The sequence below is a fragment of the Talpa occidentalis genome, unplaced genomic scaffold, assembly GCF_014898055.3.
Source record: "Talpa occidentalis isolate TD23 unplaced genomic scaffold, MPIMG_talOcc4v2.1 talOcc4.10, whole genome shotgun sequence".
In the NCBI taxonomy this organism is placed as follows: Eukaryota; Metazoa; Chordata; class Mammalia; order Eulipotyphla; family Talpidae; genus Talpa; species Talpa occidentalis.
This window is the reverse complement of record NW_023600993.1, coordinates 104,860,621-104,879,877: the sequence shown is the minus strand read 5'-3', so window position 1 is coordinate 104,879,877 and position 19,257 is coordinate 104,860,621. Positions and strand designations below refer to the sequence as shown.

General features: G+C 56.6%; 1 protein-coding gene across 1 annotated transcript in view; it reads left to right on the top strand.

Annotated features, from left to right (window-relative positions):
• The window catches only part of LOC119237703 (piezo-type mechanosensitive ion channel component 2-like), a 54,707-nt gene that overhangs the window by 7,459 nt on the left and 27,991 nt on the right, over nt 1–19,257 (top strand). The window contains exons 11-24 of the mRNA XM_037501652.2: nt 125–259; nt 2,506–2,706; nt 3,878–4,082; nt 6,281–6,446; nt 8,116–8,359; nt 9,553–9,649; nt 10,823–10,985; nt 11,869–11,958; nt 13,040–13,152; nt 14,151–14,219; nt 14,755–14,867; nt 15,940–16,075; nt 16,794–16,859; nt 18,712–18,881. Coding sequence (XP_037357549.2) covers nt 125–259; nt 2,506–2,706; nt 3,878–4,082; nt 6,281–6,446; nt 8,116–8,359; nt 9,553–9,649; nt 10,823–10,985; nt 11,869–11,958; nt 13,040–13,152; nt 14,151–14,219; nt 14,755–14,867; nt 15,940–16,075; nt 16,794–16,859; nt 18,712–18,881 — 1,968 coding nt within the window. The remainder of the gene's footprint in view (nt 1–124; nt 260–2,505; nt 2,707–3,877; nt 4,083–6,280; nt 6,447–8,115; nt 8,360–9,552; nt 9,650–10,822; nt 10,986–11,868; nt 11,959–13,039; nt 13,153–14,150; nt 14,220–14,754; nt 14,868–15,939; nt 16,076–16,793; nt 16,860–18,711; nt 18,882–19,257) is intronic.

Genomic DNA, 19,257 nt, shown 5'->3' with positions numbered 1-19,257 from the left:
AGGGAGGCACAGGGGCCGGGGCCTTTCCCAGGCAGCCCTGCAGCTCCAATCATTTACGAGGCTCACAGGTGGGACAGACACACCACCAAGCCCCCTCCACCCACATGTCATTTCTGTCTCTAAGGTGTGGCCAGGAAACAGCGGGCCCTCAGGGGCCCGGCTTGCTGAGGGGCTGAGCCCCTCCCCGCAGCTGGTGGACCCAGCTGAGTGGCTCGGAGGACTGAGGAAGTGCGACGGTGCAGTGCTGCCCTGCCTGAAGGTAGGAGGGCGAGTGGCGTGGCCCGTGGGTGCAGACAGGCAGTGGCAGAGCCTCGAGAGCCTGCAGGATCTGAGTGCCGGGGACCCTTGGACAAAGCCTGGCACTCACCCGGCACCCAATGAGCTTAGCACCCCCTTCCCTTCCAGGGGAACATTATATTAAGTAATTGCTTTAGAGGCCAAGTCATCTATTACCAAGAATGAACCTGGCTCAGTCACTTGGAACGTTTTGCCCAGAGAGGTTTCTGGGGCAGCTCGGAAGCCAGGAGTGAGTCAGGACAGAGATGACATTAAAGGCAGAAGTGAAAATTAAACAACTCAGCCCAAATCGAAGCCCAAGTGGAAGCCAGCCTAGCCTGTACGAGTGCGAATTGGGGGGAGGGGGTGAACTGCACCCCTTCCCAGGCATCAGAAGGGGATCATTTCTCGGGGTCCTCTTTCCGTCAGACTTATACTTTATGGGGGGCAGGAGGCCCCACTTTCCGGGATCAGACCACAGAGGACAGGCAGGAACAGAGCGAGAGCGCATCTCAGGGCACTCGGCCGGGCGCATCACGTCTTGATGGGAGCAGGTGCAGCGGCAGCGACAGCAGGCGCAGAGGGGGACGGGGCTCACACGCCACCCCCACTCCTGCCAGCTGAGTCCCCAGACCTCAGTCTAGAACCAACAGGGTCAATACTAAGTCAAAGGAGGCACTGGTCGACATGCAGAGGCAACAAAGTCCCCACCCCCAGTCTGGCGCGCACGGAGCTGTGGGTGGACAGGGGGTTGCCGGGGTGTGCGGGAGCCCGGCATGTGTCCCTCCTTAGAGAAGCCCAGAGGGCATGTATGCCGCTTAGCCACACACACAGAGGTAGCCCCGCTGCTGGAGCTCGTTCTCACCAAAGCGCAAACGGCCATGGGGTGGAGCCCCGGAGGCTGAGGGCAGGCAGAGGCCCTTGCTCAGAAAGGAGGTGCAAAGTCACGTGCCACACACGCGGTTAAGGAGGCAGGACAGGGCGGAATTCACCTTTAAAAAAAAAAAAGTTACCCAAGGAGATGAACAACAGGTTCTGTGGCACTTGGGGGTGGGCACTGCCCTCTGCTCGCTGGGCAGCCCCCCAGATTCATTTCCTGGCCGTTCTGCAGGGCTGGGGTCTTACTGTAAGATACTTTAAGAAGTGTCAGCTTCCGTAGGTTCCCATGCAACTCCAGACCTAAGCCCCCAAAAGCTTATGGAAGGGAACGAGGCAGCCACCCGAAGCCTCAAACAGAAGTCCCATTCAGTCCCGTCTCCTACCCTGCTGAGAGCGTGCAGAGGAGCCACGGCACAGCAGGGGGAGGCTGGTCAGGACGGAGAATCTATGGGTCACAGGGCTGCCGGCCCCACACACCTGCACAGAGCCAGGGAGGCGCGGGCGGCCGCAGCACCAAACAGGCCTCGCTCCGCATCCCCAAGAAGTAGTCAGTCTCCCGCCAGGGCCTGCGGCGAAGCGCACGGGGCACGTTCGTGGCTAAATATGCTCTAATAAGGCGAGTCTTTTCATCTCGGTGTCAGATAATCAATATGGAAAATGCAGCATATTTATAACCAACAATTAGGCTCCCACGGCATTTCCATCACTCATCAACAAACACCCTCTTGAACCCCATCCCCGAATCTGTGTGGCCCTTGCTCTATCCATCAAGTCTTCCGGCTGCGGGAAGTTTCCACAGCGTGGCCACGGTATTAGAGGAAGGAGCGGCCCACTCCGGACGCCTCTGAATTTACCCATCACGTAGCAAGATGGATTTCAGCATTAACCAGCAGCATTACTAAGAATTGGCAGCCGAGAAGGGAAGACGCCCTTGGAAGGGTGCGCTGGTGCACATTGTGTTATAAAGTAATGTAATCAAGCAAAGTAAATGAACTCATTATGATTGGCTTTTTATTCCCAGCTTGTCAAGAGTCATAACTATATGAAGCATTCTCTACTTTGATCGATTGGAAAATCAATAGCTGGGAATTTGTGGAGAGCATCTCGGATAGGGAGACATGAAAGGAAATGTTGGGGCTATTATTTGGCCCTCTGACAGCCTGGGTCCTGCAGCAGTCACACCCGGAATCGGGCCAACCCATGGGCCACCCATGCTTTGACCATCCACACCACAGTTCTATTAAAGAAGAGGGGCAGAGTGTGAGGGGGATCCGGTAGCTTGCAGTGGGCAGCCCCTGGGAGGTGGGCTCGGTGCATGCAGGCCTGACCCGGGTCTGCTCTCCTCCACAGGCCGAGCTCATCATCTTGGCCCTCATGACGCTGGAGGTGACCGTGAGCCGGCATCAGAGGTTGCACCGGCTCCGGAAGCAGCTGCTGGAGCCCTTCACCAGCACCCTCATGGACTCAGTCACGCGGGCACAGCTTGACGAGGGGCTCCTGAGCGCCCTGAAGTACTTCATCAACTATGGATTTTATAAGTTTGGGCTCGAGGTGACACCCCTGTGTTTGCTCTCACTTCCTAGATTGTGGCCTTTCTTGCTCCTTGAAACAGGCAAATATCAAACACGCCCAAGAGCAGGGAGGACGGTAGCACAGACACACTCCCCTCCCCATCGCGGCCACGGTGGTTTCCATCTGGTCTCACCCCTCCCTGCCCACGGGGTTCTGAAGGACACGCCCCATTCCTGAGTATTTCTGGGCACGTGTATAAAAGAGCAGAAAACAATGCCATCACCACCCCTGAAAAGCAGACAGTCCCCGACATCTAATATCCAGCCTGTGCGCAGCCTTCCTGATTACCCCCCAACTTAAAAAAAAAAAAACAAACTGCCCAATTCAGGAGCCAGGTGAAGGCCAGCACCGTGACGGGTGACTTGGCCGACCCATCCGCAGAGCTCCCGTCTGCCGCTGCTTCCTGTGCCTGCAACTTACTGGTTGAACTTCCCTTCTGCGTTTCACGGGTCGCCCCTCCTCGCCCGGTTTCTCCCCAGGGCGAGGCACTAGTTCTGAGATGGCTGTGAGGAGACACCGTCCCTCGCCAACCCTTCAGTATCCCTGAGATAAAGCTCTTTTTCTTAAGGGCCAGAAAAGTGCTTGATTTTTTTTCTTCAAGTTTACCATTTTCAAAGCAGGGAGCTGGTTCTGCGGGCCGCTCCCGGGGCGCCCAGTGAGTCTTCAACGTCTCAACCCCTTCAGCTGTGGCCCCGATGTCCTCGCGACGCTCAGTCTGCCCATCTCTGGCCAGCAGGGAGTCCCTCCTGTTCACTGCTGGGGAGCTTTTTAAGGGCCTCTGGCCTTGCTTGCTTTTCTTTTTAAGTCTCCACCCACCGAGAGTCCCATGGAGCCGCCATGCTGGCCTCAGAGCACCCCCAGCCTCCTCGCCACCTCGTGCTTGGCAGGCTGCTCTGCTTCTCTCTGGACAGCCTTTGACAAATTGGGTCTTGTAATTTACCCATTTTGCTAATTAATATCAAATGGTTGTAATGAATTTCTGGGCTACAGGGTACTCTGTAAAAGCAATAAAGCAAAAGCAAATTAAACCCCACTCCCCAGGTCCCCCAAATCTCAACAGGCGTCCAGACCAGGGAGTGAGAGGGCCACCCCGTCCCCACTGCCCTGGTCAAGGCGCGTGGACATGCCCCTCTCTCGCCCTGCTTTCCAGCTGTGTTTGCTGGCCGCCCTCAACGCCATAGGACAGCGCATGGACTTCTACTCCCTCGTCCATGTCATCTGGCTGATTTATTTGCTGAATCTTCGACGGAGAAAAGCCATTGCTGAGATATGGCCCCGCTACTGTGGTTTTCTCGTCACCCTCGCCATCTTTCAGTATTTTCTGTGCCTCGGGATGCCGCCTGCTTTCTGCACAGGTGAGCCAGACCCCTGCCAGCCCACAGGGCTCTTTGCGGGAGATGCCGATGCTGGCAAATGCCAACGTTGCTCTTCACATGTTGGGTGTCGTTATGTCAGGGAGCTGGGGTTCCTTTTGCTAAGAGGGGTGCTGCATTAAGGACCTCGGAAAGAGCTGGGCTAGCCCCTAGGGGAAAGGGGCCGATGGACAGAGTGTGAAAGCAGAGTCGGCCCCACTGAGCTGCGGGCTGGCCTGTGAAGGAGAACCACTTCAACTCTACCCTAAAAGCAAGTAAAATGAGGGTGGGGGAGAGGAGGTGCAGTGCCACCTCCCCGTGGGTGTGCTAGGGCTGCCTGAGCCCTCCTTGGGCAACGCTGTTTGGTCAAGTCCATCGGAGCCAACAGCCCGCTGGACAGAGGCGGCGGCCCAGGCACAGGGCTGGGATGGGGGTGTGCTCTTGACGTCGCCACTTCTGGCTGGTAGTGGCCAAAGGGCCTCGGCCTGTGGAGTGGACCCTGGGAGTATTCCCTTGGGTCACATTATCCCAGCACAGCAAAGACCCAAAAGTCTTGCCCAGAGTCTGATTCAAACCTCCGCTCTCCTTGGGCACTTCTCCTGGCACACGCCCCGCGGCTGTCTCCAGGGTGCTCCCGTGACTCTCCAGGTCCCTTCCTTCCTCCTCCTCTCGTCTCTCCATTCCCCTCCTCTTCTGTTTTCTTCTTTCCTTCCTCTTCTCATTTCTTCCTCTCTCCCTCCCTCCTCGCTTGCTCTCATCGCCTCCCCTCTGCAGTCACACCCCCATTCTGCGCCCCCCCAGGCTGATAACAAGGCCCTCAGTTGCTCCCACACCTTGCTGTCATGCTACAGCCATGCCCTTGCACTGCTTCCCAAGCCCCGAGGGGGGGGGTCCCACCTCAGATCACAAGCTGTCAGCCCCCCACATGGAACGTAGGCCAGATGAAGGACCCCAAACACGACAAAGCAGGTGGGGTCGTGGCTCCCCAGCAGGCAGTTGTTAGAATTCCTGAAGCAGTTCCAGCATCCTCTCAGCCTTCTTTTTTAATTATTTTTCTTGACCCTGAAATCCTATCCGACATCTTAGTCATTCCATGTAATTTGAAAGAAGCATTAATAGAACACCGACTCAATGATCTTCAGAAAAATAATGAAGACAAAAAGAAAATTGCGCTTCCTTTACAGATTACCCATGGAGAACCACAAGCACAGAAATACAGTCAAACCTCATTAAGTGGTTGTATCTTCCAGACTTTGCCAAGAAGCCGGATGCCAATTTGCTACTCTGTGAGTACCAAGGTGTCTGGGAGCCTCCCTGCCCCGGGAACCTCAGATGGGGCAGACGGTGGAGCGCCCAGGGCCTGCCAAGTGCCATTTTAGTCTTTCCTCGCTGCCAACCTTCTTTCCGATGTTTCTCCATTTCATCTTGTGATCCCCAGTCGGTACTCAGCAAAGAAACATAGTTACCAGGTTCCAAGGTCTCCATCTAATTAAAAAATGCTTGCATCGGAGGGAATTTTAATTCCTAAGCATTATTCTGATGGGGTGGGGGAGCAGGACTTCCAACAGATGATTTAAAAACCAGAGATTTAGGTAATAAATAAAATGGCTGATTTGCAAATGAGATTTCCAAATGTGGTCTAAGAGAAAGGCCTTCCAAAATTTAGATTTGAGAGTTAGCACTGACGTGTCCCAACAGGCAGCACTTGTGGGGGGGGGAGGGCGCGCTCGGGGGGCTCTAGGCGCCTGCCCACCCTCCTCAGGACTGCGGAGCAACAGCCAGTGCTCGTGGCGGCCGCCGCTTCTCCTCTCCACCCTCAAGCCTGTTCCCCACAAAATCCATTCTTCATCGCGCCCAACCACCCACCGTCGGTCGATCCAGAGCCGACAGCCCCTGCCTCGGCGCCCAGTTCCGCCTGGAACACGCGGCTGTGGGCCCCTCTCTGAACAGGGTGGGGGCAGAGGAGGTGCGCCACGCTCCGGGGACCCAGTGTCCTGGCCCTGCGTCCCCCGGCAAGGAGCTGGTCCAGGTGCTCCACGCGACATGAGGGTGAGCTGGCCCCCACAGCACCGGCCTCACACCCCAGGGGCCCCGCCTGGCTGCTCCTTGCAGGGGGCAGGTCTGAGACCAGCGTCAGGCAGCCAAGACCAGGGCGCACAGCTGAGGCCGGGAGGCGCGACCGCTTCCTTTTGTCTTCGCAGATGACTTCCTGCTTCTCCTCGCCGCCTCCCTGCAGTGGCAGGTGTTTGAGGATGAGAACAAGCTGTGGATGAGAGTGAGGGCCGGGGACAACATGGAGATCAGCCGGGAGCTAAGGCCGGAAGACCTGACCCAGCTCTGCCCTGTGCCCAACTTCGTCTTCTGCCGGTAGGAGCCGAGGCCTGGCCCTGGCCCCTGTGGGTGGGCCGTATTCACCCCCTCTCGGCGCGGCAGGCCTGAGAACTGCCTCCTTTGGAGAAGAAATTACTATGATTTTCTTAATTAAAAGAAACTTAAAAAGACATGTAATTCAGATAGAGAAACATTTAGATCCTAATTACAAGTCAATCCATCTCCAGGAACACTTAGCAAGACAGAGCACTTCCACCAGCCCAGAAATTTCCTCATTCCCTTCCCAGTCAATCCTGCCCCCAGGCAACCACTGAGCTGACTTCCTCATCACAGACTAGTCTGCTCAGTTCTAGAATTTCCCTGACTTGGAAGCGTGTGGTAAGTTCTTGTGTGTCCGGCTTCCTTTGCTCATCCTATTGTTGAGCTCAGTCCTTTTCATATCACGTCTCCGCACAGCACTCCTTTTGACTGCTGAGCAGTATTCCATCGTCTCAGTGATCATTCCATACTTTGATTATCCACCGATGATTTAATGGACATCTGGGTTGTTTCCAACTTGGAACTAGTGAATAAAAGCTTCCATGAACATTATGTGCTACAAAATTGATAAACTCTTGGTGATCTTGGGTAGGAGGAAGATTTCTTAAATCGGACACAAAGACGAAAAATGTGCAAAGATGAAAAATGATGTAAGAATTATATAAAATAAAATATTTTTAAAAAATCGGACACAAAAAGTATGAGCTATAATAGGAAAAAGGTGTTAAGTTGGTCTTCATCAAAATTAAAAAAAAAATTCTCCTCTTCAAAAGACAGAACACTTAACAGAGCATTTAATAACGTTTTAAAGATAAGCCACAGATGAGGAGAAAAGCTTGCAAGACATATAGCTGAAAAAGCCTTGTATGCAGAATATATAAAGAAATTTTAGAGCTCAGGAAAAACGACGAATTTTTTTTTTAAATGGGCAAAAAAAATGAGATTAGGCTTATTCTGAAACGACGCGCAACATCATCAGTCATTAGGGAAACAAGTTAAAAATGAAAACGAGACACGGCTACACACTGTGAGGACGGCTGACCCCACTAAGCAGCGCCCAGCGGGAGCCCGCGCTGCCGGCGGGGCACACCAGGGGCCTTCTGGCAGCCGAGCGGCAGTTCCTCACGTCGCTAAATGCATGCTCGCCGCCTGACCCACCCCAGTCCTCCGCGCTGACCGAGCGAGGCGGGGACTTAGTTCCACGCGGACCCTGAACACGAGCTCGTGCGGCTCTGCTCACGGCCGCCGAGGGCCAGAGACACCCGCGTCCAGAGCCGGCGCGGGCGAGCTGTGGCCTGCCCAGCGGGCCAGCCCTCCGCTGCGAGACGGCGCTGCCGAGCCACACGGCGACGCCCGGCCTGTTGCCCCTCATGTAGCTTGGAAAAGCCGAAGCTATACAGAAAACCACAAGCGGTCGCCTAGAGGGTGGGGGAGGGGCCGGGCTACAAAGGGCAGGGGTTTCGGGGGTGATGGAAACACAATGTATCTTAATTGTGGCGCTTACCGGACTGTGCGCTTTGCAAAGCCCCGGCCACAGCCAGTGCGGTCTCCGCTCGCCAGGTCTGCTCCCCGCAGTTCGCCGCCCTCCTGCGTGCGCCGGTGGAGGTGAGGCCGTGGTGTCCTCAGGTGGCCCCATCTCTGCTTTTCACCCCTCTCCCATCTTCAGGTCCTACCTGGACATGGTGAAAGTCGCAATCTTCCGCTACCACTTCTGGCTGGTGCTTGGCCTGCTGTTTCTTGCGGGAACGACACGGATCAACATCTTGGGTGCCGGGTACCTGGTGGCCTTTGGTTATTTCATGATGCAAGGAAGTCACCTCCTCCTGAAGCCCGTGAAGTTCATTCTCCGGCCGTGGGATCGCCTGATCGCCTACTCGGTGCTGGTGGTAGCTGCGAAGACTTTCCTGTCGGTATGGCCAGGCCGTCTCTCAAGGCCGCTCTTTGTTCTCCTAGCCTGACTGTCTTAATACTCTACACAAGGCACTGCCAAAACCAACAGTTCATCTTAAAAGGGCTTCTTCTAAGATATGTTTACCAAAGGTGGGAAAATGTAAAATGACCTTCGCACGCCAGGAGAGACGCAGCCTCTGCTCTTCGGAGCAGCGTCTGACGTTGCAGAGAACGGGGGGAGGGGAGGTGCGGAAGTGCACGAGAAAGCAAGCTTTATGGCCTAGCCCATGACCAGAGGTCACGCCTGGCAAGTCCGGTATCTGTCTCTTGTGCAGAACGTGCCCTTCGAGGCCAGTGCATGTTGAGTAACATGAGCAAAGTGGACTGACCCGACAGTCCAGAGGTTAGGAAGTTCATGTGTGTGGAAACCGGAAGGGGCCCAAGAGGTTATCTGGCTCACTCCTCCTTGTGCCCCCCTCGGCCTTGGAAGACTCACAAGCCCCATGAGGATGAGGACAGAGACGGAGAGCTCAGCCGGCACCAGCAGCTGGTCTGATCTGCTGTGCTCACCCGCAGCTGCCACCAGCACTCAAGGCTCGTTTGGCATAAGGGAGTCCCCCCCCCGCCCGGAGGGCCCAGAACTTCGGGTCATCATTCAGAACAGTAGTCTCGTTGCCCCCAAACTTCTAAGTGATTGCCTGTCAGCTAAAGTAGCTCTTCTGGAAAGAGAGACAGTCCCATGACAGATTAACCTTATTGGCCTCCATGGGCAGAGAGACGGGCGGTGTCCTTAGTGTGATGCATCTTAGGTTGTCATCTTCCCAACGGCCACCAGGCCTCCCTTTATAAAAGCCACAGCAGGAAGGAGCCTTTGGGGCCATGTGGCTTTCTGGGTGGAGCAGAGAGGGGCGAAGTAAAGGGTGCGGGCCACTCTCCCCACACCACTGCTCACAGCCCCTCTACTCCTTCAGTTCAGTCCTCATCAACAGAGAAGATGCTCCCGTGGCCTCGGAGCTACGCGCCGCCCCCGCCGTTTTCTGGGGGAGGAGGAGTTAGCCCCCTGTGGCTACATAGCCAAATGCCGCCCTTCAAAGTGACGCGCACATCGCAGTCACAACTTCGGAGACCGCGAAGGACAGTGTGGTCAGTGAGGCCAGGCTGGGTGCACGGACAAGGGGTGGTGAGTCTTCTCCGAGCTTCTCCTCTGTTGCAGGTTGGCGCGTGTGTCTACCTGGAGACCTTGCTTGTCTCCCACTGCTGGCTGGTCCACAGTTTCGGCATGTACTGCACGGTGCGAGGATACCACTTAGGTAAGGCCCCACTTCTTTCACCAGCTCTAGCACAGTGGCACAGAACCGCGCCTGTTTTACCAGGATAAAGAAGTCGAGCTCCCAGAAAAGGTGAACTACGAGCACCACGGGCATCCACGTGCCCAACCCCAAGTTCACAGTGGTGTTTCTGGCCCTCTTTGCTTTATCTGCAACTGCGCGTACGTGTTCTCACCAAGCCACCCGGGAGCAGGATGCGCACACCCACGCGTGTGGCCCACACTGTTACCAGCGCACAGCAAGGAAATTAGCTCCCATTTCCCCATCCCACCAACGCGCAGCCCCCCCCCCCCCAATGCCGCCAGCTCTTCCTGAACTGCTGACGACAGACGTTATGATGAAGATGAAGACTTAGGGTGCAGAGCCCCCGTGCTTCGTCAGTCTACGCTTTAAAGGGATGTGGAGGGAAACCCTGGTGGAAAGGGGTAAACATCTCTCACGGGGAAAACCCCAAGAGACCAAACCAAAAGGGAGAGCTCGGGTGAGCCGTCAAAGCTCTGCCCGAGATCAGCTCCCGCGCCTCTGGCCCTGGGGCTCCGCCCACCCTGCCAGCAGCGCCTCCAGAGCTGAGGAAATGCCAGCCTCGCTGCTAGTTCTCCAGACCCCGGCCTGTGTAGAGAGGGAAGAGCTGAGTTCTGCCCCGCTGGAGCGGACGCCGCTTCCCCTTGAGAATGAAGGAAAAGCAGAAGCATGTTTATTTAAACTTCTGCCTCTGAGTGACATCTGCAATTGGGCCTCCATCCTCTCTTAGCATGTCAAGAAAATATGTGGGCAGCAGCGCTCATCCCCACAGACAAGCCTGAGCGCCGGGCTTAATGGTGTGGCTGCAGGGGAGTGGGGCCCACTTCCCTGTGAGGGGCTGAGAGGGAAGTTCCACAAGCCCACCCTGACCGCCCCACCGCTTAGCCACTGCCATTCACCATAAAGGGAAGGCCAGGGCAGCTTGAGCTTGAGGGCCTTCAAGGAGCTGGGAGGGGGTGAGCTACGGCTCCAGGGAGGGCCTGGTGCGAAGGGGCGTCCTTGTCCCTAGTTCCCCAGACAACTGGCCACTGTGGAGGAGGGGAGGGAGGGAGGAGCAAAGACCAGAAGAGCCCAGAGAAGTGGGTCTTCCGCACCAGCCTGCCACGAGACGCTGCTCTCCCTGTCTCCTCGCAGCCCTCCCTGAGGACGAGGCCTGTGAAGTCCCAGAGAAGGAAGCAGGGATTCTTTGGGACACTGTGTGTTTCGCCTTTCTGCTCGTGCAGCGACGCATCTTCCTGAGCTATTACCACCTTTACGTGGTTGCCGATCAGGTGGCCGCCAAAGCAGTAGCGCACAGGTACCGGGAACCCGGGGGAAGACCTCAGATGGCTGGGGCACCCCTGGACGCAAGGACCCTTTAGTCAAAAGCAGCTCAGACCGCCTCCACGCCCTCCCTCCACACGGGGAAGAGCTGGGGCTCAGCAGGTGACTGACTCAGCAGGCTGCTGAGCTGGGCCACATGGAGCGGGACTGAGGCCAGCCCTCCCTGCCGAGGCCTCCCAAGTCTGGCTCCGGTCATCCTCTTGGTGCTGCTGACTACTGGGGCCATGAGGTCTCGGGAGACATACGGAGGACGGGCAAGGGTGACGGGCTGGCTGCTCCCTTTGCCGAGCGATGGCGAGTGCCAGCAACCCATGGCTGCAGGGAGCCACAGGGCTCAGGGCCAAAGACCCATCTGGGCAGCCCCTGCCCAGCACGGCCTTAGTCTCCACCCTAGTTCTCTGATAGTGAGCGGACCACCCAAGAGCCCGAGCTGGTCCCCTTCGTCAACTATATGCGGACCCTGCCCAGGGAAGGCGGATCCACTCTCGAGGAGATCACACTGTTCATTTCCTCCCTTTCAGCAGACACTGCCCTAGAAGTCCGAGAAGGCACTGAGCAGGCTGTGTCCCCTCGAACTCAGTAGCCTCTCACCCTCACACCTGCCCGACGACAGTGTCTCCAGGCAGTTCTGTCGCCTGTTGCAGTGAACTTGGCCTTTACGCGCCGGCGGTTCCCGGGCCCCGGAGAGAGAGGAGAGGCGGGGTCCCGTGGGGCGGGCCACAGGCCCCTCTTGTCCAAATGACATGGCTCATCCTGAACCCGGGTGCACAGCCTGACAATGCGGTTTTACCAACAGAGCCCACAGAGATGTCACCGACACTAAGATGATTTCTTCGAATGACTGTTTTTGCACATAGGGGCGCTGAGATACTGGAGCAGTCGCAAAGCAAGGCGCTGGCGCTCTCTGCGGAGGAAGAGATCAAGTCCCGGCTGGTCCTCAGGAAACAGTTAAGTTGGCTCTTCTTTCTTTGTCCGGGAAGCACAGCCCTGCCCAAGGCCGGACCCTGCCCACAGTGCTTCTCCCTTTCTTGGCACCAACGGCCCCTTTTCCTTGCTCATTTTGAGTTTCCCTGAGAAAGAGCCAGGGCGGGGATGGGGGGGGGGGGGAACGTTTCGGCCGGGAATGTGGCCCTGATGAGCCCTCGCTGTGGGCCAATCCATGGACGGAGGAGCAGAAATGCAGGCTGATTCTTTGAGTTCAGAACACAAAGGCAGGCTCTTCAGCGTGATGGGGGCATGAGCTTTCCCTGGGGCGACCCGCTAACAGACGTAGCTGCCAGATGAGGAGGGACGCTTGTACTCCTGACACTCCTGTAGCTTTGGCTACACCCCGGTTCCCGCCGAAGGCCGCTCCTTTGCCTTCCTGGGTCTGAGCTGTCTCTGGCAAAGGAGACCACCCGCTCATCTGACCAGCAAAACGGTGCCCTGTCCCTCCGCAGAGCACCCCAGTGGCACCCAGGAAGCTTTCAGGTGGAACACAGATGAATGTGTTTTCCACTTAAAGCTTACACTCTTCAACTGAACGCACCGTAGTGGGGAAATATCTAGACCCCCCGCCCCAAGCAAGTGACCTCCAGGTTATTATTGCTTAGGAAGAGACTAAGTTTAAGAAACAAAACTGACTTAAAGTCAAGCTCAAAAATGACATGTTGGAGACATCAGGGCATGTGCGTGACAGAGTTGGTAGGGTGGTATCTGGTTACCTGCTCAAGTCTGAACTCCCAAGCTTTGTGAGCCCACCGAGACGCCCCACCCGAGACCACATTCTACGCGCAGTCATCTGGGTTAGCAAAGGCCCCTCGCGCCTGTGCCCGGCTCAGCCCTCCTCTCACATCAGCTCCGTGCAGCCTCCAGAACGGGCACTGGCCCCAGGGGTGCTGGAGTTTGGACAGGGGTGTGGACGCAGTCCCTTAGTTACAGGAAACTTGGGAGCAGGGTTTGGGAAGCTCTTTCTTGGCCCCTGATTTTAGGGGGAAAGGCAAGTGGTGGAAGAGAAAATGGTTCTATCAGTGTGTCTTCAATTGCCAGGATGGATAAAATCAAAGAGAAGCAAAAGAAAATCGAGGCCCGGCAGCAAGCCTGCAGGAGTCCGGAGGCCCCCGCGAGCGGTGTGGAGGCCACGGGGCGCGTGTGCGAGGGAGGTGAGCTTGGCCCTGGTCGCGCAGCACCTGGAGGTGACCCGCCCCCAGGGGTCTGGGAACATTCCCTCCGCCCCCAGCTCCCACCCCCAAGTCACCCAGGCACCAGCAAGTAAGTGGACGTCTCTCCCCAGAATCACGGCGTCACGGCAGCGCCTCTGCCGGATGCATCTGAGGAGCCCAGACTTGGAATTGTGCTGTGAGGTGACACTCAGATTCCACACTGGAGCCACAGGGCTCCTCTCCCAACTGCACAGCCAAGCCCGGCTCCAGAAGCGTGCTGCACCCAGCCAGGCTCCAGAGCCCGGGATGACTGGCATCGCATTTGCTGCCTTCCAGTGTTGATTTTTTTTTTCCTTCAAAAAGCGCCTCCCCCAAAGGGCAGGTGGCAAAAGAATGGCACTGCCCAACACAACTCTTTCTAAAGTTGCAATCCTTAAACTGGACTGGATTTTCTCTTTCTTTTGGTTGAAAGAGTTTAAGAAAATAATGTCATCCCTTAGCTGTCAACTGCTGAGAGAGAGTCTGTTTTATCTGCAATTTATATGCAGAGCGAGATCGATGACTTAACCTTCCTAATTGGAGGACACACTGTGTGAATGAGTGGCAAGACTGAATTATGGTGCTTTTAAGAAGAGAGATTCCATTTAGTGCTTGCAAGTTCATGAAACCATTAGAACTGGTCTCCCAAAGTGGCCTGGCCCAGTCTCCTGGGGAACCTTCTGGAAGAGAGGGAAGCACAGCTTGTTAGGGCTCATGCCAGACAGATCTGCACATCCTTAAAACGGCCTATTATTCTACATTGTTTGTCCATCTCCTTTTTAAATTTCATTTTTACTAATCACTTTCTCCACACGAGTAATTCTGTAAGGGAGGGTTAACAGTCACTGCGTTGACTCCAGTTTCTTCAGATGGGTAGATTTGAGCCCAGTCCCGTTTTGAGTGGCCACCCCAGTTCAGGGGGGCGGTGCTAAGAGACTCTGGGTTTCATCTCTACCTAGATGACCTCCATAAGATGGACGATGAAGAGGCGAAAAAGTGGTGGCAGCCCTGGGTGAAGCATCCTTCCAGTAAGTTAGGGCGTGTTCACAGCCACGGGGCACACAGCCCTTCAGAGCCTGAGGACGGGGGCAGTTAGGCCAGGCGACCCTCAGCAGGCCCAGGAGTCTCCAGGAAATGCCTGTCCCTGCACACCAGCAGCACGTGCAGGTGGCAGGAGCCCATGCTGCCGCCCACGGGGTGCTAGAAGCGCCCCTTGCGTGCCAGGGTAGTCATGTCGTTCCATGACTGGTGCCTGCTGAGCGGCTGAGTGTCTGCAGCTGAACAAGAACTGAGGTCTGGAAGTTATGTGGCTACCTAGGTGGACAGAAAAAGGAGACGGAAATCCACAGGGTCTAATGTGAAGCAGCCATACTAACAGATCATTTAAGTCTAGTTAGAGGGAGAAGCAAGCCTGTCTGCACAGCGCTTGCGCCCGCTGGAGAAGGGAGGAAAGCGTGTGGGAGACAACATGCCCACCGGTCACTGAGACGCTCAGCACGCAAAGTCCCTGGACCCAGGGCCAAAGGGCGTGTGTCCAATTTCTTTTCCTGGACGTGTCCCCAGTGGTCCAGGAGGGCAGCTACAGCCTCTTTGAGACGGACAGCGAGGAGGAAGAGGCGGAAGGAAGCCAGGGAGAAATGAAAGATCTTCGGCCAAAGCCCAAGACAGCTTTCCAGGTAAATGCGCTCTGCTGGGGCCCCTGCGCGCCCCTCCATGCACCGGACGCCTCCTGGGCTTGAGCAAAGGGGGCACCCTTGCCTGCGAGCTGTCTATGCTTCGGAAAGACACACCCAACACCAGTGTGTGCGCCAAAGGCACAAGCACACTGCACGCAGTAGGTCAGGTTTTGCAGAACAAGGGTCCTGAAACGGGACTTCCGCCGGGGATGTTCTAGTTATAAAAAAAACGAGTGTTGCTTCCGGGCCTGTCACTGTGGGCGCGGGCGCGGCCGCCCGCCCCTCCCTGCCTTCCTGGCCGCAGGCTCCTGAGGGAGGGTTCGGGAAGGTGGTGGAGCTTGAGGAGCCGGTCAGCTGATCTCCAGGGTCAGCAGGACCCCTCGGCACCGTCACCCCACGGCAAAACCAAGCGGGCGGGGGTGGGGCTGCGCCCATGGGTGCGCCAGGCACCGGGACAAGTCATTTGAAGACACATCTCAGTCCGCCTCACCGCTGCGTCTCTGCTGCACCTCAGTATTTCAGGTTTTGTCTTGTGTGCGCTTTGGCTGAGAGTCATGACTCAGCACAGTACGAAGGGAAGGGGAAAGCACCCCATATGTTACTTACTCTTTGCTCCTGTCTTCAGGGATTCATTTTGCAAATTTGTTGGCAAAGCCAGGCTTACTTAAAGCAGATCCGCGAGAGGCTGTCACCCTGCTTTAGCCTTCATACCAAGCAGCACTGACTTTTCCGGGAACCAGGAGCGAGATCATCCAGCAAAATTCCGTTCGGGGCTGACTTTGATGTTTCCGTGTCCAGATGCAACTTTAAACATCTTTTAAATTCACCAACCACTCCTAAGAGGCCTTTCCCTTCTGAAAGGAAATTACTTGGAACAAATATGACATCGATTTTCCATCTCCCTTGATTAGCCTCCCTTGGCCTGATTTTCGGGGTGGAAGGCGTGCCGGCGGCGGGAGCACACAGTTAGCGCGGCTGCTAATTAGATCGCGCGACCTTTAGCAAGGAAAGGAGGGTCTGGGCCCGACAGCGCCTGCCCCCGCCGAGCGGGCCCTGACGGCTGTCTCCGCAGCTCGCACACGACGCGTGGACCAACAGCTCCCAGTCTGCTCTCAGGATGAGGCGGCGGGACGAAGGAGAGATGGAGAGGGACGAGCAGGACCAGGACCAGCGGCGCCGCGGTGGAGGCAGCGTCGACGGCAGAACGGGTCTGTGTGGTGACTCTGATCAACAGATGGTCAAGTAGGAAACACTTGGGTCAAACAGTGCTGGCTTGTGACTGGGCCCATTGACGGCAAGTGGGCCGTGCAGGAAAGATGAGGTCATGAGCGCGTATAGGAAGCATAGGGGACCTTTTATACGCACTGGTGAAGGGGGGCATTATGGAGGTGGCCCACACAGCTCGGACAATGGGGTATTTGCTGAAGGGCCGACTTGTTAGTCTGAGATATCGGGGGTGAGGGTGGGGGAGGGCTATGCATTTTTCCACGCCTGTTTTCCATAATGGCTAGAGCTGTGGAACGCACTGGCCAGAAGCAGAGAGAGATAAATGCGTGGCCTGTCGGGTGCCCGGTCTCTCCTAAGGGAGGCGTTCGCTGGTGTTCAGCCCTGGACCCTGACGAGCATGCATCCGGAGCCAGTACAAACTGGCAAGGCTTCCCTCCCCAAACAGACTGCTTCCCCAGCGTCTGTGACGAAGATCAGGTGGTTAGATATTAATGCCTGCAGTGTACCAGTGACCCCAAGAAGTGCCCACAATGTTATTTATGTTTAAGGCGAACCATAATTTCCACGGCCCCACCAACATGCCTGCTGCGGACACAGACGCCCCTATTGGGATGGAGGGAACAGTCACAAAAATGTAAATGGAAAACAGACGGGAATGTCCAACGGCTGTCTGTTTTGTTTTTCTTTGGTGTGATTCAGGAGGTGAGAGCCTGGCAGCTTGTGAGCCTGATGTTGAGGCAGGAGCAGAGGATTCAGATGAACCTGGTATGTGCAGCCCTCCCGCCACGTCCCCAACAGAAAAAAAACCTATAGACGAGAAACGTGTTGCTCAGCCTGACAAGCTCCCTCGGAGGTGGAAAGGGGTCGATGGAGTTCAGAGATGCCTCAAGCCTACCCCGGAGGTCAAGGGGCTTTCCCGTGGCCTCAGCGGACTCCCGCGCCAGGGGGCAGGCCGGCGCTGTGGCCCCTCTCAGGGTGCTAAGGGAGGGTTAGGGCTGGGTCTCCTCAAAGGGCTTCGCCCTCTTGAAGACGAGGGTGAGGAGGCTGGTATCCTGGGGCCTGGGGAAGACTGGCAGGCATCCACACCAAAGGCCTCTGGACTGACTGTCAAGGTTAGATGTGCGCCCTAAGGCCATTGGGAACTTGCTCGCAGCCCCTTGGCTGGAGAGCGCAGAGCACCATCAGAGGTGGGGCACCTGCCTGTCACATTTTCTCCACTTCTTGTGGCTTGTTTCACCTCGTCCCCACCCCTGCCCACAGGTGGCATCTGGTCAACAGTGTTCAGGCTGATGAACCCCTTCACGTCTTTCCCGCTGCCCCCGTCTCCACCCCACTAGCTGTTGGGACCCTGGCTAGGGACTTAACCTCCCCCTTCACCTGCAGGAGGAGGGTGGTAAGAGACGCTCCTGCTACTTGACAGGAGGGTCAGAACAAAAACGTGCGGGCACCAGGAGAGAGGCGGCGCCAGTAAACAATTAAGGACATGCTTTAAAATTTCAAAACCCTTGTCCTCACCTGGATAATGTCTAACGTGAGCCCCTTTTCCAATCTGCAACTCAGCAGGCTTGCCAGTCTCCCCCTGCGCCCCCACATTTCACAAATTTGAGATCAAAGAAGTCCCGATCTGGGATCCTTAATCCAAGGATAAAAACCCTGATCTCAAGGCTGCTCGCCAGGGCCCATGCTTAAACAGGCGGGTCCACAGGCTTCATTCTGCAGATGACCACTCGTGTCTGTTCTGTGTTAGTGATCAACGAAATGGCTCTGGAAGAAAGCGCGCCTTCCTCGCACCAGGCGCAGCTCTGCGGCCCGTCACGCGGCAGGCTCCTGGCTGCGTGGGAGGGGCCAAGAGTCAGTGTGGTTTTGCGGACCGTGTCTGCAGAGCTGGGCCAACGCAGAGACTTATCAGACAGCCCCTCCAGCGTCACTCTTGCGTAACACGTGAAAGGAAACTGATTACTTAATGTCTAACAGGGAGAGAATCTGGACCACCTCGGCATGGAGTGTTCCTCCTAACAGCCAAGCCCTTCCCGACACACCCTTGCCTGGCGCACAGGGTCCTCCCCTCCAGGACCCCAAATGACCCTTCCTTCAGGGCAAACTAGGCAGCTGGGCTCGGACCGCTGCCCCCGTCTCCACCCCACTAGCTGCTGGGACCCTGGCGAAGGACTTACCGTCCCCCTTCATCTGCAGGAGGAGGGTGGTAAGAGACCTTCTGACAGGAGGGTCAGGACAAAAACGTGCGGGCACCAGGAGACAGGCAGCACCAGTAAAGAGGAGCTGTGCACACGCAAATGCCAACGCAGCCCTAGAGGCATCCAGACACTCCCGGCCCTTCAGGGGCACGCTGCTGCCCTTCGGCTTCACCACACGTCCCCCACCAGGCAGGAACCAGTCGTGTGGGGGAACTCCCCAGGCAGAGCCTCCCTGTAGCAGCTTCTCCATGGCAGGTTGGGGTGGCTAGGTTTGCCCCTGTCTCCAGGAGCAGGGCACTACGGCAAAGAGTGACAGTCTGCAAGGGCTGCATCGACCAAGGCACCAGCTGGTCTGTGCTGTCACCAGCCACTGGTCATCCGGAGGCCTCTCCGTGGATTGTTCTTGTTCTCTCCTCTCCCAGCAGAAAGCAAAACCCGGAGGCTCCTCGCCATGGCGCAGTTCTCCTGGGTGCTGGGGAAGGTGCTGATGGATGATATCATCGAGGCCCTGGGCAACATGTGCAGGGACAGCACCATGGTGGCCATGGCCTTGAGGGAGGAGCGCTTTGTGTGGTGGCGAACTATTAGCAAGGCAAGCCTCGCCGCGGCAGGCAGACGTGGCTTTCTCTTACGTTATCAATTTCTTTTAATTATTCCATCCTGACACTTGGAAGTCACTCCGTAATCAGACAGATGATTTATGCCTTGCATCAGCTCCTGGGGACGACGGCTGAAGGCCTCCGCGCCAGCCCCTGCCCACCCCTTGCTCACACGCTCCCGGCAGTCCCGACCGGAGCCTCTCGGGGGCCTCTGTGCCCTGCCACCTGTGTCCACAACTCCCAAAGGAGTCTTGGGGTCATCTGTGCCAGCAGGAGACCCCCCTTGGTGACCCCAGCTCTCTTCCTGAGATGCACTCACAAGGAATTGCCCGCCGCAGCACCCTCCAGGGACAGGAACACTCCCAGACC